The sequence below is a fragment of the Phyllobates terribilis genome, unplaced genomic scaffold, assembly GCF_046119375.1.
Source record: "Phyllobates terribilis strain yellow unplaced genomic scaffold, ASM4611937v1 Scaffold_8__6_contigs__length_399053987, whole genome shotgun sequence".
Classification (NCBI taxonomy): domain Eukaryota; kingdom Metazoa; phylum Chordata; class Amphibia; order Anura; family Dendrobatidae; genus Phyllobates; species Phyllobates terribilis.
In genome coordinates this window covers 197,218,256-197,243,753 of record NW_027362768.1, presented here as the reverse complement: position 1 = coordinate 197,243,753, position 25,498 = coordinate 197,218,256, and the positions used below count along the sequence as shown (strand labels likewise).

The 25,498-nt window shown below is 59.0% G+C and overlaps 1 protein-coding gene across 7 annotated transcripts in view; it reads left to right on the top strand.

The window, feature by feature from the left end:
- The first annotated feature begins 573 nt into the window (after nucleotides 1-573).
- SSX2IP (SSX family member 2 interacting protein) overlaps nucleotides 574-25,498 on the top strand; it is a 61,658-nt gene continuing 36,733 nt past the window's right edge. For 5 of the 7 annotated variants that reach the window (XM_073644010.1, XM_073644012.1, XM_073644016.1 and 2 more), the window contains exons 1-2: nucleotides 575-731; nucleotides 19,432-19,536. In XM_073644010.1, coding sequence (XP_073500111.1) covers nucleotides 590-731; nucleotides 19,432-19,536 — 247 coding nt within the window. In that variant the 5' untranslated portion in view covers nucleotides 575-589. Of the gene's footprint in view, nucleotides 732-6,685; nucleotides 6,811-19,431; nucleotides 19,537-25,498 lie in introns of those variants that run through there. The other 2 variants (XM_073644011.1, XM_073644015.1) reach the window with 2 other exon arrangements.

The following is a 25,498-nucleotide window of genomic DNA, read 5'->3' as shown; positions in this document are numbered from 1 at the left end:
GGTTATAATGGCAGTGACATGAGCCTGCGCTCCATCCCTGCACTGTATGTAGGGTTATAATGGCAGTGACATGAGCCTGCGCTCCATCCCTGCACTGTATGTAGGGTTATAATGGCAGTGACATGAGCCTGCGCTCCATCCCTGCACTGTATATGGAGGGTTATAATGGCAGTGACATGAGCCCGCGCTCCATCCCTGCACTGTATGTAGGGTTATAATGGCAGTGACATGAGCCTGCGCTCCATCCCTTCACTGTATGTAGGGTTATAATGGCAGTGACATGAGCCTGCGCTCCATGCCTGCACTGTATATGGAGGGTTATAATGGGAGTGACATGATCCCTTGCTCTGTACCTGCACTGTTTATGGAGGGTTATAATGGCGGCACAGCAGTGTATCACACCGTCCTCCTCACACACGGGTCTCCATGACGACAGGTCTCCGGGACCCTCCTGACCTCTCACTCCTTGTCTCTCAGGCCCCGCCCACAGCGGTAGCAGGTGTCTGCGCCGTCTTCCCGTCATTCTCCGCGCGGTGTAACAGGTGCTCAGGCTCCGCCCCTCCGCTCCTTGGTTGCCTGGAGACCAGTCATGTCCCGCCCGCCGCGCTCTGGTTGCTTAGTAACCGCTCAGGCCTACGGGGCCGGTAGTTGGTGGGACGGGACTATAAACCTCCGGAGGCCGGAGGAGCTCGGGTCCCTGCACCTGCACATCCCGGGGAAGAGGAGCTCAGGTACCGACCGCTGTGTGGAGGGGAGGGCTGTGTCTCCTGCAGGACGGGGGTTACCGGGACCTGCGAGGGGTGGTTGTCCTTGTGCAGGACATGCTGGGGGTGGTAGTCCTCACCACAGTGGACAATGTCCGGTGTTTATGAACTGGCTGTGATTCTACATTGATTTGTGACATTTTAGTTGTGGATTTTACTCCTGAAATCTGTAAAATGGCGCAAAGATGGTGAACTGCAGCGAGAGGCTGGAAAACCGCGTGCGAGCGGAGACGATGGGACCTGGTGGCCGGGTCATGAGTCTCTGGAGTCCGTTATTAGAAATATTGTGGATTACAAAAGAGATGGGAGCGGAGACCGCGGGGGCGGGGGGCTGTGACTGGAGCGGAGACCGCGGGGGCGGGGGGCTGTGACTGGAGCGGAGACCGCGGGGGGGCTGTGACTGGAGCGGAGACCGCGGGGGCGGGGGGCTGTGACTGGAGCGGAGACCGCGGGGGGGCTGTGACTGGAGCGGAGACCGCAGGGGCGGGGGGCTGTGACTGGAGCGGAGACCGCGGGGGCGGGGGGCTGTGACTGGAGCGGAGACCGCGGGGGCGGGGGGCTGTGACTGGAGCGGAGACCGCGGGGGCGGGGGGCTGTGACTGGAGCGGAGACCGCGGGGGGACTGTGACGAGCGGAGACCGCGGGGGGACTGTGACTGGAGCGGAGACCGCGGGGGGACTGTGACTGGAGCGGAGACCGCGGGGGGGCTGTGACTGGAGCGGAGACCGCGGGGGGGCTGTGACTGGAGCGGAGACCGCGGGGGGGCTGTGACTGGAGCGGAGACCGTGGGGGGGCTGTGACTGGAGCGGAGACCGTGGGGGGGCTGTGACTGGAGCGGAGACCGTGGGGGGGCTGTGACTGGAGCGGAGACCGTGGGGGGGCTGTGACTGGAGCGGAGACCGTGGGGGGGCTGTGACTGGAGCGGAGACCGTGGGGGGGCTGTGACTGGAGCGGAGACCGTGGGGGGGCTGTGACTGGAGCGGAGACCGTGGGGGGGCTGTGACTGGAGTGGAGACCGTGGGGGGGCTGTGACTGGAGTGGAGACCGTGGGGGGGCTGTGACTGGAGTGGAGACCGTGGGGGGGCTGTGACTGGAGTGGAGACCGTGGGGGGGCTGTGACTGGAGTGGAGACCGTGGGGGGGCTGTGACTGGAGTGGAGACCGTGGGGGGGCTGTGACTGGAGTGGAGACCGCGGGGGGGCTGTGACTGGAGCGGAGACCGCGGGGGGGCTGTGACTGGAGCGGAGACCGCGGGGGGGCTGTGACTGGAGCGGAGACCGCGGGGGGGCTGTGACTGGAGCGGAGACCGCGGGGGGGCTGTGACTGGAGCGGAGACCGCGGGGGGGCTGTGACTGGAGCGGAGACCGCGGGGGGGCTGTGACTGGAGCGGAGACCGCGGGGGGGCTGTGACTGGAGCGGAGACCGCGGGGGGGCTGTGACTGGAGCGGAGACCGCGGGGGGGCTGTGACTGGAGCGGAGACCGCGGGGGGGCTGTGACTGGAGCGGAGACCGCGGGGGGGCTGTGACTGGAGCGGAGACCGTGGGGGGGCTGTGACTGGAGCGGAGGGGGTGGGGGGCTGTGACTGGAGCGGAGACCGCGGGGGCGGGGGGGCTGTGACTGGAGTGGAGACCACGGGAGTGGGGGCTGTGGTGGGAGCAGAGAACGCGGGGGGCTGTGGCTGGAGCGGAGACCACGGGAGCGGAGACCACGGGAGCGGAGACCGCGGGAGCGGAGAATGTGGGGGGCTGTGGCTGGAGCGGAGACCGTGGGGGGCTGTGACTGGAGTGGAGACCGTGGGAGCGGAGACCGCGGGGGCGGGGGGGTGCTGTGACTGGAGCGGAGACTGTGGGGGGGCTGTGACTGGAGCGGAGACCGTGGGGGCGGGGGGCTGTGACTGGAGCGGAGACCGTGGGGGCGGGGGGCTGTGACTGGAGCGGAGACCGTGGGGGCGGGGGGCTGTGACTGGAGCGGAGACCGTGGGGGGGCTGTGACTGGAGCGGAGACCGTGGGGGGGCTGTGACTGGAGCGGAGACCGTGGGGGGGCTGTGACTGGAGCGGAGACCGTGGGGGGGCTGTGACTGGAGCGGAGACCGTGGGGGGGCTGTGACTGGAGCGGAGACCGTGGGGGGGCTGTGACTGGAGTGGAGACCGCGGGGGGTGGGGGGCTGTGACTGGAGCGGAGACCGCGGGGGCGGGGGGGCTGTGACTGGAGTGGAGACCACGGGAGTGGGGGCTGTGGTGGGAGCAGAGAACGCGGGGGGCTGTGGCTGGAGCGGAGACCGCGGGAGCGGAGACCGCGGGAGCGGAGAATGTGGGGGGCTGTGGCTGGAGCGGAGACCGTGGGGGGCTGTGACTGGAGTGGAGACCATGGGAGCGGAGACCGCGGGGGCGGGGGGGGGCTGTGACTGGAGCGGAGACCGTGGGGGGGCTGTGACTGGAGCGGAGACCGTGGGGGGGCTGTGACTGGAGCGGAGACCGTGGGGGGGCTGTGACTGGAGCGGAGACCGTGGGGGGGCTGTGACTGGAGTGGAGACCGCGGGGGGTGGGGGGCTGTGACTGGAGCGGGGGCGGGGGGGCTGTGACTGGAGTGGAGACCACGGGAGTGGGGGCTGTGGCGGGAGCAGAGAACGCGGGGGGCTGTGGCTGGAGCGGAGACCGCGGGAGCGGAGACCGCGGGAGCGGAGAATGTGGGGGGCTGTGGCTGGAGCGGAGACCGTGGGGGGCTGTGACTGGAGTGGAGACCATGGGAGCGGAGACCGCGGAGACTGTGGGGGGGCTGTGACTGGAGCGGAGACTGTGGGGGGGCTGTGACTGGAGCGGAGACTGTGGGGGGGCTGTGACTGGAGCGGAGACTGTAGGGGGGCTGTGACTGGAGCGGAGACCGCGGGGGGTGGGGGGCTGTGATTGGAGTGGAGACCACGGGAGTGGGGGCTGTGGTGGGAGCGGAGAACGCGGGGGGCTGTGGCGGGAGCGGAGACCGCGGGAGCGGAGAATGTGGGGGGCTGGAGCGGAGACCGTGGGGGGCTGTGACTGGAGTGGAGACCATGGGAGCGGAGACCGCGGGGGCGGGGGGTCTGTGACTGGAGCGGAGACTGCGGGGGCGGGGGGGCTGTGACTGTAGTGGAGACCACGGGAGTGGGGGCGGGGGGCTGTGGTGGGAGCGGAGAACGTGGGGGGCTGTGGCGGGAGCGGAGACCGCGGGGGGTCTGTGACTGGAGCGGAGACCGCGGGGGCGGGGGGTCTGTGACTGGAGCGGAGACCGCGGGGGCGGGGGGTCTGTGACTGGAGCGGAGACCGCGGGGGCGGGGGGTCTGTGACTGGAGCGGAGACTGCGGGGGCGGGGGGGCTGTGACTGGAGTGGAGACCACGGGAGTGGGGGCGGGGGGCTGTGGTGGGAGCGGAGAACGTGGGGGGCTGTGGCTGGAGCGGAGACCACGGGAGCGGAGAACGTGGGGGGCTGTGGCTGGAGCGGAGACCGCGGGGGGTCTGTGACTGGAGCGGAGACCGCGGGGGGTCTGTGACTGGAGCGGAGACCGCGGGGGCGGGGGGTCTGTGACTGGAGCGGAGACCGCGGGGGCGGGGGGTCTGTGACTGGAGCGGAGACCGCGGGGGCGGGGGGTCTGTGACTGGAGCGGAGACCGCGGGGGGCTGTGACTGGAGCGGAGACCGCGGGGGGCTGTGACTGGAGCGGAGACCGCGGAGGGCTGTGACTGGAGTGGAGACCGTGGGGGCGGGGGGTCTGTGACTGGAGCGGAGACCGCGGAGGGCTGTGACTGGAGCGGAGACCGCGGGGGCGGGAGGGCTGTGACTGGAGCGGAGACCGCGGGGGCGGGGGGGCTGTGACTGGAGCGGAGACCGTGGGGGCGTGGGGGCTGTGACTGGAGCGGAGACCACGGGGGCGGGGGGGCTGTGACTGGAGCGGAGACCACGGGAGCCGTGACAGGAGCGAAGACCTCGGGGTGACCCCCTTTGTGAGTGCAGGGGCCACGTCTGCTGGGTCCTGTGGTGTTCCCATGTGCCGACCTCCCATCATTGCCAGGGTGCGTTCTCTGCTCCCCTCTGTGGGTGTAGGGAGTTGTCACATTGCACGTCCCCTCGGTGCCGGGACCCGTTCTCCTTATAGGAGCAGATGCTAATCAGCGTCTTGGTCCAGATCTGCACCGTCCGTGCTGTCAGTTCGTGTCTGGGAAGGGGATTTACTGCTCCTCGGTCAGTGCACGGTGATATTTGCTTATTGGAGCCTAATACCCCCGACCACCTCTGTGTTTTGGAGCGTTGACACCTTCCTTTATGGCTGGACGCTTGGTGACAGCTGAATGGCTGCTGTTTTCCCAGCTGATGCGTCCTCCAGGCGTCTGTCAGAATTTATTTACAGCTTCTGGGTGGGACAGTCGTGCCCAGGACAGGTGAGGACGTCTGTTCCCATCATTTACTGATGTGAGACTGAATCTTTATCACATGGATGTGTTCATGGTCTGTGCTCCAGAGCAGCTCATCCCTCCCCTCAAGGGCAAGATGTCAGTGTACACTGTATGTCGCCACACAGGATTGCAGCAGGACCCCGCTGTGGTGGACCTGCTGGACCCCGCTGTGGTGGACCTGCTGGACCCCGCTGTGGTGGACCTGCTGGACCCCGCTGTGGTGGACCTGCTGGACCCCGCTGTGGTGGACCTGCTGGACCCCGCTGTGGTGGACCTGCTGGACCCCGCTGTGGTGGACCTGCTGGACCCCGCTGTGGTGGACCTGCTGGACCCCGCTGTGGTGGACCTGCAGGACCCCGCTGTGGTGGACCTGCAGGACCCCGCTGTGGTGGACCTGCAGGACCCCGCTGTGGTGGACCTGCTGCCGCCGAGGAGCACAGTGTATGAAGCGTTGATGGCTCGGTGTCATGTACAGACCTACAGGGGCCGCTCAGACGAGAATCATTTGATAACGGGACCTCTCCTGTCATCTCAGATCTCCCCTTTGGGGTGTTTTGAGAATGTTTATTATAAACCAGACAAACCCTTTAAGAATTGTAACTATAAATAGTCTTCTAGCGAGGGGGCCACTCTTGTCCATGGTTCAGATTTGGTTTTGCAGTTTAGCCTTAAAGGGGATGTGCACTACTTATTTAAAAAAAACAAATGGGTCCATGGTGGTCTTAGAATGAAAAAAAAAACCCACACTCCTCCCGGACCCTGCTGTTCTGGCCTCCTGGCTTGTTCTGATCAGACAGACTGTGACTTGTGGGGGGACACGGGCAGCTGTATGGAGGTGCGACCGGGGTCTGCTAGGTGAGTGTGTATGGTTTTTACTTTTAAGACCATTAAAGGCCCATTTTAAAAAAAATTTACAAGTGGGGATAATCCCTTTAAGATATTTTTTTGTGCCCTTCTTTGCTGAACATATTATTTTGCTCTTAAAGGGACAGGGTGATAATCTGCGGCCGGACACCTCTGCTGCAGCTCATCTATAAGGACAGAGGGATCGGGTGGTTGAAATCCAATCTGCCAAATCCCTCTTCTGCCTGACACCTGCTCAAGGGTGAGTGTTGGGGCACCGCAATACCCCAAATTCATATTACACCATTGTTTTCCCGCAGTTTAAAAATAAGTGTTCACTGATTTGCACAAAAAATGTGACTTTTCAAAGTTTGAATTGATGAATTGGTAAAAACCTCTAGAAACCCCAAACGCTGCTCACAATGGTGTCTGTAAGAAATGGTCTTTAAAATGGAACAAACAAAAAAAAAAGTGACACGAGGCCACAAATGCAATAATGAATCCGACCCACCGAGTTGTGTTTTGTAATCCCGCACATTACTTTAGGCCACTACAACCCCAAGCATCACACACTACAACTCCCAGCATGCCCGCTGTTGTCTGCCCCTATGATGCATCACGGGCGGATGAAAGCTTCTCGTCATGTGCTGGTGGAGCAGGCTTTAGTGCCTGACCTTTAGCAGCAGGCGGGTGTGGGCTGAGCCCAGTGTAAGCTCCTTATCTCCCAGTGCAGGAGGTGAATGCTGGAGGCCATAGACCGACGCTCCGACGCTCCACCTGCTGTAAGTGTCTCTGCTGCTGATGTCTTGTATGGATTTTGTGTTGCTTCTTGCATGAGACGATCTCTATAGGGTTAATGCTGTGTCCATTGGACGTGTCTTGCTAGTTTATGACATTGTACCATCGGGACTGTCATGGTGTCTGCGGTTTTTGAGCACGTTTGTTTGCAGCTACACGTGTAATGATACACGATGGCCGTCACATTCAAGTACCATCCGTTGAGGTTTATTTAACTTGTTGATCCTTTTTATGCTTTCAGCTAGAATTGTTACATGTGCCCTAAAACTGAATTGTAATAAATGTTATTATGTTTTAAATGTTTTTTTTACAGCACGTTTTGTTTTGAATATTTTTGGTGCATTTTTTTCTACAGGTTGAAATACGTCTGAAAGGTCTAATCAGTCTCTGCTGTTTTTGAGACATTTGTGTAGTATTTTCTCCTAATGAAGTCATAACTAAGACATCATGTTACGTATCTGTGCCGCGGTGGGCCCCCCCCCTCCCCTCTGTGCCGCGGTGGGCCCCCCCCTCTGTCCCTCTGTGTCGCGGTGGGCTCCCCCCCTCCCCTCTGTCCCTCTGTGTCGCGGTGGGCTCCCCCCCTCCCCTCTGTCCCTCTGTGTCGCGGTGGGCTCCCCCCCTCCCCTCTGTCCCTCTGTGTCGCGGTGGGCTTCCCCCCTCCCCTCTGTCCCTCTGTGTCGCGGTGGGCTCCCCCCCTCCCCTCTGTCCCTCTGTGTCGCGGTGGGCTCCCCCCCTCCCCTCTGTGTCGCGGTGGGCTCCCCCCCTCCCCTCTGTGTCGCGGTGGGCTCCCCCCCTCCCCTCTGTGTCGCGGTGGGCTCCCCCCCTCCCCTCTGTGTCGCGGTGGGCTCCCCCCCTCCCCTCTGTGTCGCGGTGGGCTCCCCCCCTCCCCTCTGTGTCGCGGTGGGCTCCCCCCCTCCCCTCTGTGTCGCGGTGGGCTCCCCCCCTCCCCTCTGTGTCGCGGTGGGCTCCCCCCCTCCCCTCTGTGTCGCGGTGGGCTCCCCCCCTCCCCTCTGTGTCGCGGTGGGCTCCCCCCCTCCCCTCTGTGTCGCGGTGGGCTCCCCCCCTCCCCTCTGTGTCGCGGTGGGCTCCCCCCCTCCCCTCTGTGTCGCGGTGGGCTCCCCCCCTCCCCTCTGTGTCGCGGTGGGCTCCCCCCCCTCCCCTCTGTGTCGCGGTGGGCTCCCCCCCTCCCCTCTGTGTCGCGGTGGGCTCCCCCCTCCCCTCTGTGTCGCGGTGGGCTCCCCCCCTCCCCTCTGTGTCGCGGTGGGCTCCCCCCCTCCCCTCTGTGTCGCGGTGGGCTCCCCCCCTCCCCTCTGTGTCGCGGTGGGCTCCCCCCCTCCCCTCTGTGTCGCGGTGGGCTCCCCCCCTCCCCTCTGTGTCACGGTGGGCTCCCCCCCTCCCCTCTGTGTCGCGGTGGGCTCCCCCCCTCCCCTCTGTGTCGCGGTGGGCTCCCCCCCCTCCCCTCTGTGTCGCGGTGGGCTCCCCCCCCTCCCCTCTGTGTCGCGGTGGGCTCCCCCCCCTCCCCTCTGTGTCGCGGTGGGCTCCCCCCCCCTCCCCTCTGTGTCGCGGTGGGCTCCCCCCCCCTCCCCTCTGTGTCGCGGTGGGCTCCCCCCCCCTCCCCTCTGTGTCGCGGTGGGCTCCCCCCCCCTCCCCTCTGTGTCGCGGTGGGCTCCCCCCCCCTCCCCTCTGTGTCGCGGTGGGCTCCCCCCCCCTCCCCTCTGTGTCGCGGTGGGCTCCCCCCCCTCCCCTCTGTGTCGCGGTGGGCTCCCCCCCCCCTCCCCTCTGTCCCTCTGTGTCGCGGTGGGCTCCCCCCCCCCTCCCCTCTGTCCCTCTGTGTCGCGGTGGGCTCCCCCCCCCTCCCCTCTGTCCCTCTGTGTCGCGGTGGGCTCCCCCCCCCTCCCCTCTGTCCCTCTGTGTCGCGGTGGGCTCCCCCCCTCCCCTCTGTGTCGCGGTGGGCTCCCCCCCTCCCCTCTGTGTCGCGGTGGGCTCCCCCCCTCCCCTCTGTGTCGCGGTGGGCTCCCCCCCTCCCCTCTGTGTCGCGGTGGGCTCCCCCCCTCCCCTCTGTGTCGCGGTGGGCTCCCCCCCTCCCCTCTGTGTCGCGGTGGGCTCCCCCCCCCTCCCCTCTGTGTCGCGGTGGGCTCCCCCCCCTCCCCTCTGTGTCGCGGTGGGCTCCCCCCCCTCCCCTCTGTGTCGCGGTGGGCTCCCCCCCCTCCCCTCTGTGTCGCGGTGGACCCCCCCCCCCCCCTCTGTGTCGCGGTGGACCCCCCCCCCCCCCCTCTGTGTCGCGGTGGACCCCCCCCCCTCCCCTCTGTGTCGCGGTGGACCCCCCCCCTCCCCTCTGTGTCGCGGTGGGCTCCCCCCCCCTCCCCTCTGTGTCGCGGTGGGCTCCCCCCCCCTCCCCTCTGTGTCGCGGTGGGCTCCCCCCCCCTCCCCTCTGTGTCGCGGTGGGCTCCCCCCCCCTCCCCTCTGTGTCGCGGTGGGCTCCCCCCCCCTCCCCTCTGTGTCGCGGTGGGCTCCCCCCCCCTCCCCTCTGTGTCGCGGTGGGCTCCCCCCCCTCCCCTCTGTGTCGCGGTGGGCTCCCCCCCCCTCCCCTCTGTGTCGCGGTGGGCTCCCCCCCCCCCCCCTCCCCTCTGTGTCGCGGTGGGCTCCCCCCCCCCCTCCCCTCTGTGTCGCGGTGGGCTCCCCCCCCCCCTCCCCTCTGTGTCGCGGTGGGCTCCCCCCCCCCCCCTCCCCTCTGTGTCGCGGTGGGCTCCCCCCCCCCCTCCCCTCTGTGTCGCGGTGGGCTCCCCCCCCCCTCCCCTCTGTGTCGCGGTGGGCTCCCCCCCCCCCTCCCCTCTGTGTCGCGGTGGGCTCCCCCCCCCCTCCCCTCTGTGTCGCGGTGGGCTCCCCCCCCCCCCTCCCCTCTGTGTCGCGGTGGGCTCCCCCCCCCCTCCCCTCTGTGTCGCGGTGGGCTCTCCCCCCCCCCCCCCCTCCCCTCTGTGTCGCGGTGGGCTCCCCCCCCCCCTTCCCTCTGTGTCGCGGTGGGCTCCCCCCCCCTCCCCTGTGTGCCGCGGTGGGCATTATATGGAGGCAGAAAGAGGCTTTCTTACGGGTTAGTGAGAACATACAGTCCATATTCTGTGGAGTTGAAAAAATCCACAAAGGTCCTTCTGGTCTGTAGTATTATTAGGCTACAGTGACTACATCTGCTGCCACAAAGGCTCTATAGTCTTATTTTAATAATAAGGAATAAATGACAACATTATTATATCTATACAGTAAGTTTTGACTCGTCCTCTTAACTGAAGTGGTGTTTGGTGCCGATCCAGAGTGACTTCATCACCGCGGTGTTTTCTTCCTCCATTACAGACCAGGTGACGGCACTAAGCCCGTTCTCACACTGAGCATCTTCTATGACTCCCAGTGGAGTTGTTGTCTTTGTCACCTCTGTGGAAAGTGTCAGGAAAGGCTCCATAAATTGGGCCTCCCAGCAGCGCAGCGGTGTCTGGATCTATGTGAGGGGCAAAGGATGATCGTCCTGGAGTCTCTGCCCCCCATGTCTGGATCTATGTGATGGGCAGAGGATGATCGTCCTGGAGTCTCTGCCCCCCATGTCTGTATATATGTGATGGGCAGAGGATGATCGTCCTGGAGTCTCTGCCCCCCATGTCTGGATCTATGTGATGGGCAGAGGATGATCGTCCTGGAGTCTCTGCCCCCCATGTCTGTATATATGTGAGGGGCAGAGGATGATCGTCCTGGAGTCTCTGCCCCCCATGTCTGTATATATGTGAGGGGCAGAGGATGATCGTCCTGGAGTCTCTGCCCCCCATGTCTGGATTTATGTGAGGGGCAGAGGATGATATTCCTGGAGTCTCTGCCCCCCATGTCTGGATTTATGTGAGGGGCAGAGGATGATGGTCCTGGAGTCTCTGCCCCCCATGTCTGGATCTATGTGACTGGCAGAGGATGATCGTCCTGGAGTCTCTGCCCCCCATGACTGGATCTATGTGACTGGCAGAGGATGATCGTCCTGGAGTCTCTGCGCCCCATGTCTGTATATATGTGAGGGGCAGAGGATGATCGTCCTGGAGTCTCTGCCCCCCATGTCTGTATATATGTGAGGGGCAGAGGATGATATTCCTGGAGTCTCTGCCCCCCATGTCTGGATTTATGTGAGGGGCAGAGGATGATATTCCTGGAGTCTCTGCCCCCCATGTCTGGATTTATGTGAGGGGCAGAGGATGATTGTCCTGGAGTCTCTGCCCCCCATGTCTGGATCTATGTGACTGGCAGAGGATGATCGTCCTGGAGTCTCTGCCCCCCATGTCTGTATATATGCGAGGGGCAGAGGATGATCGTCCTGGAGTCTCTGCCCCCCATGTCTGTATATATGTGAGGGGCAGAGGATGATCGTCCTGGAGTCTCTGCCCCCCATGTCTGGATCTATGTGACTGGCAGAGGATGATCGTCCTGGAGTCTCTGCCCCCCATGTCTGTATATATGTGACGGGCAGAGGATGATCGTCCTGAAGTCTCTGCCCCCCATGTCTGGATCTATGTGACGGGCAGAGGATGATCGTCCTGGAGTCTCTGCCCCCATGTCTGATGGGCAGAGGATGATCGTCCTGGAGTCTCTGCCGCCATGTCTGATGGGCAGAGGATGATCGTCCTGGAGTCTCTGCCCCCATGTCTGATGGGCAGAGGATGATCGTCCTGGAGTCTCTGCCCCCATGTCTGATGGGCAGAGGATGATCGTCCTGGAGTCTCTGCCCCCATGTCTGATGGGCAGAGGATGATCGTCCTGGAGTCTCTGCCCCCATGTCTGATGGGCAGAGGATGATCGTCCTGGAGTCTCTGCCCCCATGTCTGATGGGCAGAGGATGATCGTCCTGGAGTCTCTGCCCCCATGTCTGATGGGCAGAGGATGATCGTCCTGGAGTCTCTGCCCCCATGTCTGATGGGCAGAGGATGATCGTCCTGGAGTCTCTGCCCCCATGTCTGATGGGCAGAGGATGATCGTCCTGGAGTCTCTGCCCCCATGTCTGATGGGCAGAGGATGATCGTCCTGGAGTCTCTGCCCCCATGTCTGATGGGCAGAGGATGATCGTCCTGGAGTCTCTGCCCCCATGTCTGATGGGCAGAGGATGATCGTCCTGGAGTCTCTGCCCCCATGTCTGATGGGCAGAGGATGATCGTCCTGGAGTCTCTGCCCCCATGTCTGATGGGCAGAGGATGATCGTCCTGGAGTCTCTGCCCCCATGTCTGATGGGCAGAGGATGATCGTCCTGGAGTCTCTGCCCCCATGTCTGATGGGCAGAGGATGATCGTCCTGGAGTCTCTGCCCCCATGTCTGATGGGCAGAGGATGATCGTCCTGGAGTCTCTGCCCCCATGTCTGATGGGCAGAGGATGATCGTCCTGGAGTCTCTGCCCCCATGTCTGATGGGCAGAGGATGATCGTCCTGGAGTCTCTGCCCCCATGTCTGATGGGCAGAGGATGATCGTCCTGGAGTCTCTGCCCCCATGTCTGATGGGCAGAGGATGATCGTCCTGGAGTCTCTGCCCCCATGTCTGATGGGCAGAGGATGATCGTCCTGGAGTCTCTGCCCCCATTGCTGATGGGCAGAGGATGATTGTCCTGGAGTCTCTGCCCCCATTGCTGATGGGCAGAGGATGATTGTCCTGGAGTCTCTGCCCCCATTGCTGATGGGCAGAGGATGATTGTCCTGGAGTCTCTGCCCCCATTGCTGATGGGCAGAGGATGATTGTCCTGGAGTCTCTGCCCCCATGTCTGATGGGCAGAGGATGATCGTCCTGGAGTCTCTGCCCCCCCATGTCTGGATCTATGTGACGGGCAGAGGATGATCGTCCTGGAGTCTCTGCCCCCCATGTCTGGATCTATGCGACGGGCAGAGGATGATAGTCCTGGAGTCTCTGCCCCCCATGTCTGTAAATGTGAGGGGCAGAGGATGATCGTCCTGAAGTCTCTGCCCCCCATGTCTGTATATATGTGACGGGCAGAGGATGATCGTCCTGGAGTCTCTGCCCCCCATGTCTGGATCTATGTGATGGGCAGAGGATGATCGTCCTGGAGTCTCTGCCCCCCATGTCTGGATCTATGTGATGGGCAGAGGATGATCGTCCTGGAGTCTCTGCCCCCCATGTCTGTATATATGTGAGGGGCAGAGGATGATCGTCCTGGAGTCTCTGCCCCTCATGTCTGTAAATATGTGAGGGGCAGAGGATGATCGTCCTGGAGTCTCTGCCTTCCATGTCTGGATCTATGTGATGGGCAGAGGATGATCGTCCTGGAGTCTCTGTCCCCCATGTCTGTATATATGTGAGGGGCAGAGGATGATCGTCCTGGAGTCTCTGCCCCTCATGTCTGTAAATATGTGAGGGGCAGAGGATGATCGTCCTGGAGTCTCTGCCCCCCATGTCTGGATCTATGTGATGGGCAGAGGATGATCGTCCTGGAGTCTCTGCCCCCCATGTCTGTATATATGTGAGGGGCAGAGGATGATGGTCCTGGAGTCTCTGCCCCCCCATGTCTGGATCTATGTGATTGGCAGAGGATGATAGTCCTGGAGTCTCTACCCCCCCCCATGTCTGGATCTATGTGATGGGCAGAGGATGATTGTCCTGGAGTCTCTGCCCCCATGTCTGATGGGCAGAGGATGATCGTCCTGGAGTCTCTGCCCCCATGTCTGATGGGCAGAGGATGATCGTCCTGGAGTCTCTGCCCCCATGTCTGATGGGCAGAGGATGATCGTCCTGGAGTCTCTGCCCCCCATGTCTGGATTTTTGTGAGGGTCAGAGGATGATCGTCCTGGAGTCTCTGCCCCCCCATGTCTGGATCTATGTGATGGGCAGAGGATGATGGTCCTGGAGTCTCTGCCCCCCATGTCTGGATCTATGTGATGGGCAGAGGATGATGGTCCTGGAGTCTCTGCCCCCCATGTCTGGATTTATGTGAGGGGCAGAGGATGATCGTCCTGGAGTCTCTGCCCCCATGTCTGATGGGCAGAGGATGATCGTCCTGGAGTCTCTGCCCCCATGTCTGATGGGCAGAGGATGATCGTCCTGGAGTCTCTGCCCCCATGTCTGATGGGCAGAGGATGATCGTCCTGGAGTCTCTGCCCCCATGTCTGATGGGCAGAGGATGATCGTCCTGGAGTCTCTGCCCCCCATGTCTGTATATATGTGAGGGGCAGAGGATGATCGTCCTGGAGTCTCTGCCCCCCATGTCTGGATTTTTGTGAGGGTCAGAGGATGATCGTCCTGGAGTCTCTGCCCCCCATGTCTGTATATATGTGAGGGGCAGAGGATGATCGTCCTGGAGTCTCTGCCCCCCATGTCTGGATCTATGTGATGAGCAGAGGATGATCGTCCTGAAGTCTCTGCCCCCATGTCTGATGGGCAGAGGATGATCGTCCTGGAGTCTCTGCCCCCCATGTCTGGATCTATGTGATGGGCAGAGGATGATCGTCCTGGAGTCTCTGCCCCCCATGTCTGGATCTATGGGACGGGCAGAGGATGATCATCCTGGAGTCTCTGCCCCCCATGTCTGGATTTATGTGATGAGCAGAGGATGATCGTCCTGGAGTCTCTGCCCCCCATGTCTGTATATATGTGATGGGCAGAGGATGATTGTCCTGGAGTCTCTGCCCCCCATGACTGGATCTATGTGAGGGGCAGAGGATGATCGTCCTGGAGTCTCTGCCCCCCATGTCTGTATATATGTGATGGGCAGAGGATGATCGTCCTGGAGTCTCTGCCCCCCATGACTGGATCTATGTGAGGGGCAGAGGATGATCGTCCTGGAGTCTCTGCCCCCCATGTCTGGATCTGTGAGGAGCAGAGGATGATCGTCCTGGAGTCTCTGCCCCCCCATGTCTGGATCTATGTGATGGGCAGAGGATGATGGTCCTGGAGTCTCTGCCCCCCATGTCTGGATCTATGTGATGGGCAGAGGATGATCGTCCTGGAGTCTCTGCCCCCCATGTCTGGATTTATGTGAGGGGCAGAGGATGATCGTCCTGGAGTCTCTGCCCCCATGTCTGATGGGCAGAGGATGATCGTCCTGGAGTCTCTGCCCCCATGTCTGATGGGCAGAGGATGATCGTCCTGGAGTCTCTGCCCCCATGTCTGATGGGCAGAGGATGATCGTCCTGGAGTCTCTGCCCCCCATGTCTGGATTTTTGTGAGGGGCAGAGGATGATCGTCCTGGAGTCTCTGCCCCCCATGTCTGTATATATGTGAGGGGCAGAGGATGATCGTCCTGGAGTCTCTGCCCCCCATGTCTGGATCTATGTGATGAGCAGAGGATGATCGTCCTGAAGTCTCTGCCCCCATGTCTGATGGGCAGAGGATGATCGTCCTGGAGTCTCTGCCCCCCATGTCTGTATATATGTGAGGGGCAGAGGATGATGGTCCTGGAGTCTCTGCCCCCCCATGTCTGGATCTATGTGATTGGCAGAGGATGATAGTCCTGGAGTCTCTACCCCCCCCATGTCTGGATCTATGTGATGGGCAGAGGATGATTGTCCTGGAGTCTCTGCCCCCATGTCTGATGGGCAGAGGATGATCGTCCTGGAGTCTCTGCCCCCATGTCTGATGGGCAGAGGATGATCGTCCTGGAGTCTCTGCCCCCATGTTTTATGGGCAGAGGATGATCGTCCTGGAGTCTCTGCCCCCCATGTCTGGATTTTTGTGAGGGTCAGAGGATGATCGTCCTGGAGTCTCTGCCCCCCCATGTCTGGATCTATGTGATGGGCAGAGGATGATGGTCCTGGAGTCTCTGCCCCCCATGTCTGGATCTATGTGATGGGCAGAGGATGATGGTCCTGGAGTCTCTGCCCCCCATGTCTGGATTTATGTGAGGGGCAGAGGATGATCGTCCTGGAGTCTCTGCCCCCATGTCTGATGGGCAGAGGATGATCGTCCTGGAGTCTCTGCCCCCATGTCTGATGGGCAGAGGATGATCGTCCTGGAGTCTCTGCCCCCATGTCTGATGGGCAGAGGATGATCGTCCTGGAGTCTCTGCCCCCATGTCTGATGGGCAGAGGATGATCGTCCTGGAGTCTCTGCCCCCCATGTCTGTATATATGTGAGGGGCAGAGGATGATCGTCCTGGAGTCTCTGCCCCCCATGTCTGGATTTTTGTGAGGGTCAGAGGATGATCGTCCTGGAGTCTCTGCCCCCCATGTCTGTATATATGTGAGGGGCAGAGGATGATCGTCCTGGAGTCTCTGCCCCCCATGTCTGGATCTATGGGATGAGCAGAGGATGATCGTCCTGAAGTCTCTGCCCCCATGTCTGATGGGCAGAGGATGATCGTCCTGGAGTCTCTGCCCCCCATGTCTGGATCTATGTGATGGGCAGAGGATGATCGTCCTGGAGTCTCTGCCCCCCATGTCTGGATCTATGTGACGGGCAGAGGATGATCATCCTGGAGTCTCTGCCCCCCATGTCTGGATTTATGTGATGAGCAGAGGATGATCGTCCTGGAGTCTCTGCCCCCCATGTCTGTATATATGTGATGGGCAGAGGATGATTGTCCTGGAGTCTCTGCCCCCCATGACTGGATCTATGTGAGGGGCAGAGGATGATCGTCCTGGAGTCTCTGCCCCCCATGTCTGTATATATGTGATGGGCAGAGGATGATCGTCCTGGAGTCTCTGCCCCCCATGACTGGATCTATGTGAGGGGCAGAGGATGATCGTCCTGGAGTCTCTGCCCCCCATGTCTGGATCTGTGAGGAGCAGAGGATGATCGTCCTGGAGTCTCTGCCCCCCCATGTCTGGATCTATGTGATGGGCAGAGGATGATGGTCCTGGAGTCTCTGCCCCCCATGTCTGGATCTATGTGATGGGCAGAGGATGATCGTCCTGGAGTCTCTGCCCCCCATGTCTGGATTTATGTGAGGGGCAGAGGATGATCGTCCTGGAGTCTCTGCCCCCATGTCTGATGGGCAGAGGATGATCGTCCTGGAGTCTCTGCCCCCATGTCTGATGGGCAGAGGATGATCGTCCTGGAGTCTCTGCCCCCATGTCTGATGGGCAGAGGATGATCGTCCTGGAGTCTCTGCCCCCCATGTCTGGATTTTTGTGAGGGGCAGAGGATGATCGTCCTGGAGTCTCTGCCCCCATGTCTGATGGGCAGAGGATGATCGTCCTGGAGTCTCTGCTCCCATGTCTGTATATATGTGATGGGCAGAGGATGATCGTCCTGGAGTCTCTGCCCCCCATGACTGGATCTATGTGAGGGGCAGAGGATGATCGTCCTGGAGTCTCTGCCCCCCATGTCTGGATCTATGTGATGAGCAGAGGATGATCGTCCTGAAGTCTCTGCCCCCATGTCTGATGGGCAGAGGATGATCGTCCTGGAGTCTCTGCCCCCCATGTCTGGATCTATGTGATGGGCAGAGGATGATCGTCCTGGAGTCTCTGCCCCCTATGTCTGGATCTGTGAGGAGCAGAGGATGATCGTCCTGGAGTCTCTGCCCCCCCATGTCTGGATCTGTGAGGAGCAGAGGATGATCGTCCTGGAGTCTCTGCCCCCCATGTCTGGATCTATGTGATGGGCAGAGGATGATCGTCCTGGAGTCTCTGCCCCCATGTCTGTATATATGTGAGGGGCAGAGGATGATCGTCCTGGAGTCTCTGCCCCCCATGACTGGATCTGTGAGGAGCAGAGGATGATCGTCCTGGAGTCTCTGCCCCCATGTCTGATGGGCAGAGGATGATCGTCCTGGAGTCTCTGCTCCCATGTCTGTATATATGTGATGGGCAGAGGATGATCGTCCTGGAGTCTCTGCCCCCCATGACTGGATCTATGTGAGGGGCAGAGGATGATCGTCCTGGAGTCTCTGCCCCCCATGTCTGGATCTATGTGAGGGGCAGAGGATGATGGTCCTGAAGTCTCTGCCCCCCATGTCTGTATATATGTGAGGGGTAGAGGATGATCGTCCTGGAGTTTCTGCCCCCCTTGTCTGGATCTATGTGAGGGGCAGAGGATGATGGTCCTGAAGTCTCTGCCCCCCATGTCTGTATATATGTGAGGGGCAGAGGATGATCGTCCTGGAGTCTCTGCCCCCCATGTCTGTATATATGTGAGGGGCAGAGGATGATTGTCCTGGAGTCTCTGCCCCCCATGTCTGTATATATGTGAGGGGTAGAGGATGATCGTCCTGAAGTCTCTGCCCCCCTTGTCTGTATATATGTGATGGGCAGAGGATGATCGTCCTGGAGTCTCTACCCCTCATGACTGGATCTGTGAGGGGCAGAGGATGATCGTCCTGGAGTCTCTGCCCCCCATGTCTGGATCTATGTGATGGGCAGAGGATGATGGTCCTGGAGTCTCTGCCCCCATGTCTGGATCTATGTGAGGGGCAGAGGATGATGGTCCTGGAGTCTCTGCCCCCATGTCTGTATATATGTGAGGGGCAGAGGATGATGGTCCTGGAGTCTCTGCCCCCCATGTCTGGATTTATGTGATGGGCAGAGGATGATGGTCCTGGAGTCTCTGCCCCCATGTCTGGATCTATGTGAGGGGCAGAGGATGATGGTCCTGGAGTCTCTGCCCCCATGTCTGGATCTATGTGATGGGCAGAGGATGATGGTCCTGGAGTCTCTGCCCCCATGTCTGTATATATGTGAGGGGCAGAGGATGATGGTCCTGAAGTCTCTGCCCCCATGTCTGGATCTATGTGAGGGGCAGAGGATGATGGTCCTGGAGTCTCTGCCCCCCATGTCTGGATCTATGTGAGGGGCAGAGGGTGATGGTCCTGGAGTCTCTGCCCCCATGTCTGTATATATGTGAGGGGCAGAGGATGATGGTCCTGAAGTCTCTGCCCCCATGTCTGGATCTATGTGAGGGGCAGAGGATGATCGTCTTGGAGTCTCTGCCCCCCATGTCTGGATCTGTGAGGGGCAGAGGATGATCGTCCTGGAGTCTCTGCCCCATATCAGGTTCTCTTCCGCGCTGTGATAATGGATTGTGATCAGGTTTCTGTAATTCTCTAGGCCACGATTTCATTTCGGCAGCCATCTGGAGGGGATTAATGGCCAAAATGGTGAGGCTGTAAGTAGATTGTGCGGCTTCTGTTTATGGGATCAGTGTTCCTTATAGTAATTGTCGCTGTCAGAGGTTGGTGTGTGCGGGTGATGGTATTGTGTAAACTGGAACCAGAGCGCGGTGCAACCTTCATGGGCAGGGTTCTCCCCAGACCAGTGCGGGCACGACATGGGCGAGCGAAACCCGAGTGCTGGATCTACAGGTGGTATCGCCTTCTGCTTCTATAAAGTATATATCTCCTGTAATGTATGTAGGGGGGTCATGGTTTCCTCCGTAGGTGGGTTACAGATCGCTGCATGTTATATACAGGCCTGGTCTCTGTATACTTTGGGATATTACCTAGGATGTGAGGTCTGCGGACTTTATAATCGATAGACGCCTTTCTGGGGTCTCCACTGTTGTTTTGTGACTTGACGCTCTGCTTCTACACCTGGGGTCTGACTATTTTGGAATATCCATGAGCACCGTCCGGTCAGTCCAAGGACGTGCGGTGGTTGTTGGATTTAGCTGGCCCTGGGCTTCAGGTTTAATGCTTCTCTCTTCATTTCAGGCAATGTCTCCATAGATGCGGCTCCTTCTCGCTGTATACGGGCCATTGATGCGGGTGGCTGGCCGGCTATGGGTGACTGGAGGACTGGGAACATGCCGGAATCAGGTACCTCGGCATCCTGACACTTCTCGTATGCTCTCATTGCTTATTTCACAGTCTGTGAATATCGCGTTCCTCCGCCCTTCGCCCCATTAGAGCACATTCACACCAACTAATACTTAAGCTGAAGGGCTCTTTCTACTGCAGATTTTTTTTTTTCATCACCTTGTGATAAAATCCACAAAGGGATCTATTAAGTTTCCAAAAATATGTCGTCCCTACCAGGGCTGTGGCGTCGGTAAGCCAAACCTCCGACTCGGACTCCTCAATTTCCCAGACTCCGACTCCACAGCCCCGGTCCCCCGCTGAGCGTGTGCATAAAGGGCAGCCCCGGTCCCCCGCTGAGTGTGTGCATAAAGGGCAGCCCCGGTCCCCCGCTGAGCGTGTGCATAAAGGGCAGCCCCGGTCCCCCGCTGAGCGTGTGCATAAAGGGCAGCCCCGGTCCCCCGCTGAGCATGTGCATAAAGGGCAGCCCCGGTCCCCCGCTGAGCGTGTGCATAAAGGGCAGCCCCGGTCCCCCGCTGAGCGTGTGCATAAAGGGCAGCCCCGGTCCCCCGCTGAGCGTGTGCATAAAGGGCAGCCCCGGGTCCCCCGCTGAGCGTGTGCATAAAGGGCAGCCCCGGGTCCCCCGCTGAGCGTGTGCATAAAGGGCAGCCCCGGGTCCCCCGCTGAGCGTGTGCATAAAGGGCAGCCCCGGGTCCCCCGCTGAGCGTGTGCATAAAGGGCAGCCCCGGGTCCCCCGCTGAGCGTGTGCATAAAGGGCAGCCCCGGGTCCCCCGCTGAGCGTGTGCATAAAGGGCAGCCCCGGGTCCCCCGCTGAGCGTGTGCATAAAGGGCAGCCCCGGGTCCCCCGCTGAGCGTGTGCATAAAGGGCAGCCCCGGGTCCCCCGCTGAGCGTGTGCATAAAGGGCAGCCCCGGGTCCCCCGCTGAGCGTGTGCATAAAGGGCAGCCCCGGGTCCCCCGCTGAGCGTGTGCATAAAGGGCAGCCCCGGGTCCCCCGCTGAGCGTGTGCATAAAGGGCAGCCCCGGGTCCCCCGCTGAGCGTGTGCATAAAGGGCAGCCCCGGGTCCCCCGCTGAGCGTGTGCATAAAGGGCAGCCCCGGGTCCCCCGCTGAGCGTGTGCATAAAGGGCAGCCCCGGGTCCCCCGCTGAGCGTGTGCATAAAGGGCAGCCCCGGGTCCCCCGCTGAGCGTGTGCATAAAGGGCAGCCCCGGGTCCCCCGCTGAGCGTGTGCATAAAGGGCAGCCCCGGGTCCCCCGCTGAGCGTGTGCATAAAGGGCAGCCCCGGGTCCCCCGCTGAGCGTGTGCATAAAGGGCAGCCCCGGGTCCCCCGCTGAGCGTGTGCATAAAGGGCAGCCCCGGGTCCCCCGCTGAGCGTGTGCATAAAGGGCAGCCCCGGGTCCCCCGCTGAGCGTGTGCATAAAGGGCAGCCCCGGGTCCCCCGCTGAGCGTGTGCATAAAGGGCAGCCCCGGGTCCCCCGCTGAGCGTGTGCATAAAGGGCAGCCCCGGGTCCCCCGCTGAGCGTGTGCATAAAGGGCAGCCCCGGGTCCCCCGCTGAGCGTGTGCATAAAGGGCAGCCCCGGGTCCCCCGCTGAGCGTGTGCATAAAGGGCAGCCCCGGGTCCCCCGCTGAGCGTGTGCATAAAGGGCAGCCCCGGGTCCCCCGCTGAGCGTGTGCATAAAGGGCAGCCCCGGGTCCCCCGCTGAGCGTGTGCATAAAGGGCAGCCCCGGGTCCCCGCTGAGCGTGTGCATAAAGGGCAGCCCCGGGTCCCCCGCTGAGCGTGTGCATAAAGGGCAGCCCCGGGTCCCCCGCTGAGCGTGTGCATAAAGGGCAGCCCCGGGTCCCCCGCTGAGCGTGTGCATAAAGGGCAGCCCCGGGTCCCCCGCTGAGCGTGTGCATAAAGGGCAGCCCCGGGTCCCCCGCTGAGCGTGTGCATAAAGGGCAGCCCCGGGTCCCCCGCTGAGCGTGTGCATAAAGGGCAGCCCCGGGTCCCCGCTGAGCGTGTGCATAAAGGGCAGCCCCGGGTCCCCGCTGAGCGTGTGCATAAAGGGCAGCACAGATTCATCGCCACTAAAAGCCGAGATCAGGAACAGAACAGACATTTATAGGACGTTTCATAATTTCCCAAATTCTTATGAAAACATCCTGCATTGTACTACCGCCCCCAATGTATTATATATTATACTACTGCCCCCCAATGTATTATATATTATACTACTGCCCCCCAATGTATTATATATTATACTACCGCCCCCAATGTATTATATATTATACTACTGCCCCCCAATGTATTATATATTATACTACCGCCCCCCAATGTATTATATATTATACTACCGCCCCCCAATGTATTATATAGTATACTACTGCCCCCAATGTATTATATATTATACTACCGCCCCCGATGTATTATATATTATACTACCGCCCCCAATGTATTATATATTATACTACCGCCCCCAATGTGTTATATATTATACTACCGCCCCCAATGTATTATATATTATACTACCGCCCCCAATGTATTATATATTATACTACCGCCCCCAATGTATTATATATTATACTACCGCCCCCAATGTATTATATATTATACTACCGCCCCCAATGTATTATATATTATACTACCGCCCCCAATGTATTATATATTATACTACCGCCCCCAATGTATTATATATTATACTACCGCCCCCAATGTATTATATATTATACTACCGCCCCCAATGTATTATATATTATACTACCGCCCCCAATGTATTATATATTATACTACCGCCCCCAATGTATTATATATTATACTACCGCCCCCAATGTATTATATATTATACTACCGCCCCCAATGTATTATATATTATACTACTGCCCCCAATGTATTATATATTATACTACTGCCCCCAATGTATTATATATTATACTACCGCCCCCCAATGTATTATATATTATACTACCGCCCCCCAATGTATTATATATTATACTACCGCCCCCCAATGTATTATATATTATACTACCGCCCCCAATGTATTATATATTATACTACCGCCCCCAATGTATTATATATTATACTACCGCCCCCAATGTATTATATATTGTACTACCGCCCCCCAATGTATTATATATTGTACTACCGCCCCCCAATGTATTATATAATATACTACCGCCCCAATGTATTATATATTGTACTACCGCCCCCAATGTATTATATATTGTACTACCGCCCCCAATGTATTATATATTGTACTACCGCCCCCCAATGTATTATATATTGTACTACCGCCCCCCAATGTATTATATATTGTACTACCGCCCCCAATGTATTATATATTATACTACTGCCCCCCAATGTATTATATATTATACTACTGCCCCCCAATGTATTATATATTATACTACTGCCCCCCAATGTATTATATATTGTACTACTGCCCCCCAATGTATTATATATTGTACTACTGCCCCCAATGGTGACAAAGACGAGGGGGCACACTATGCGGCTGGAGGAAAGGAGGTTCCTGCACCAGCATAGAAGGGGATTCTTTACGGTCAGAGCCGTGAGACTCTGGAACTCTCTGGGAGAGGAAGTGGTGATGTCCGACTCACTTAATGAGTCCAAGAGAGGCCTGGACGCCTTTCTTGAGAACAATAAAATTACATCTTATGCTTAGTGATAGTTAATTAATCCAGGGATTTAATCTGACTGCCAGATTGGAGTTGGGAAGTGAATTTTTCCTCAATGATGTAAGTTGGCCTATACCGCATGGTTTTTTTTTTTGCCTTCCCCTGGATCAACGCTGCGGAATAGCTGCAGTGCACAAGAAATAGGCTGAACTGGATGGACGCTTGTCTTTTTTCGGCCTTATAAACTATGTAACTATATATTATACTACTGCCCCCAATGTATTATATATTGTACTACTGCCCCCAATGTATTATATATTATACTACTGCCCCCAATGTATTATATATTGTACTACTGCCCCAATGTATTATATATTATACTACATTGGGGGCAGTATTATATATTCTAGGAGTCTGAGTCGGTCGATTTTATACTGACTCCATCAAAATGGACAGTGACTCCACGACTCAGACTCCACAGCCCTGCTCCCTACTGCACCCACTGAGTGTAGCATGATTCTATGTACATGTCCCCCCTGACTGTGCAATGTAAGGTACACGGACAAGAATATAGCGTTCCACTGAGGACTTTGCTGCCCATATGTGACGGTCACAGCAAAGAACACCTGTCCTGTACATTACCAGTGCCGTAATGGGGGCCATGTACTGATCGGAGCATCACTGCAACGTTTACCTGCTGCAGCGCTCAGATAATGGGGAAGCCCTCATAGACTATGTACACATCTGTCATATATCTCTAATGGAAGTCAGATTCACTGCAATCAAAAAGACCTTCAGACGTATAATGGGGTCTGTCTGCCCTCAATCACAAAATACATCCTCCAACGCAATTTTAGTTGTTGAGGATGCATCACATGGGATAAGCACAAGCTGCTGTCTATGCACCCCACGGGAGACTCTGAGGCTGCTGTCTATGCACCCCACGGGAGACTCTGAGGCTGCTGTCTATGCACCCCACGGGAGACTCTGAGGCTGCTGTCTGTGCACCCCACGGGAGACTCTGAGGCTGCTGTCTGTGCACCCCACGGGAGACTCTGAGGCTGCTGTCTGTGCACCCCAGGGGAGACTGAGGCTGCTGTCTGTGCACCCCAGGGGAGACTCTGAGGCTGCTGTCTGTGCACCCCACGGGAGACTCTGAGGCTGCTGTCTGTGCACCCCACGGGAGACTCTGAGGCTGCTGTCTGTGCACCCCACGGGAGACTCTGAGGCTGCTGTCTGTGCACCCCACGGGAGACTCTGAGGCTGCTGTCTGTGCACCCCACGGGAGACTCTGAGGCTGCTGTCTGTGCACCCCACGGGAGACTCTGAGGCTGCTGTCTGTGCACCCCACGGGAGACTCTGAGGCTGCTGTCTGTGCACCCCACGGGAGACTCTGAGGCTGCTGTCTGTGCACCCCACGGGAGACTCTGAGGCTGCTGTCTGTGCACCCCACGGGAGACTCTGAGGCTGCTGTCTGTGCACCCCACGGGAGACTCTGAGGCTGCTGTCTGTGCACCCCACGGGAGACTCTGAGGCTGCTGTCTGTGCACCCCACGGGAGACTCTGAGGCTGCTGTCTGTGCACCCCACGGGAGACTCTGAGGCTGCTGTCTATGCATCGCATTGAATGTGTAAAACTGTTCTAAAAAGAAAAAACCCTGAAGTAGATCTTCTGGATTTTTTTTCTTCCACCATTCTGTCTCATTTGGATTTCCCCCCCATTATTCAGTATATTGTATGATAAAATGATGTAGTCAGTCGTCCCAGCATGAAGCACAAACCCTCATACAGCTGTCAATGCAAAAATAAAAGCTCTGGGAAGCAGAAGAGGAAAAACAGGGGCGCCAATGAGATAACTGACCCGGTCGTTTAGGGGTTACTTGAATTGCACTGAATGTGGTGAGATGTGGCGCTGCATTCAATCTAGATCAGCAGCACATCTTGAGTAAACCAGGATGTGCTGCCGACAATTAGAGGAGGAATGAACAATCACTCGTGTGTGTCGGTGGACGCACGCGAGCGTCGGCTTCTTATATCGTCCGTCCGTCTTCTCTGGACACAATCCACCACCGGCAGGGACCCTGCGTGTGTGTGCCATGTCGTACGGACGTCCTTATCCTGAGTAGTTCAGACTGGTGGTGCTGGTCAGTTTACGCTGTGTATTTGTAGGTTTCATTGCTGTTATAATACGCAGTAAATATTCAATGGAAAGTGTGGTGCCTGGAATCGGACCCTCAGCACCTTGTAATTGGCCACGGGGAGGTGGTCTTTCACTGTCGCTGTTTGTAGCCAGTAATGACTGTCTGGAGCGACTGCTTTGAGGTTAATTGCTCCTGAGCTGCAGAACATTT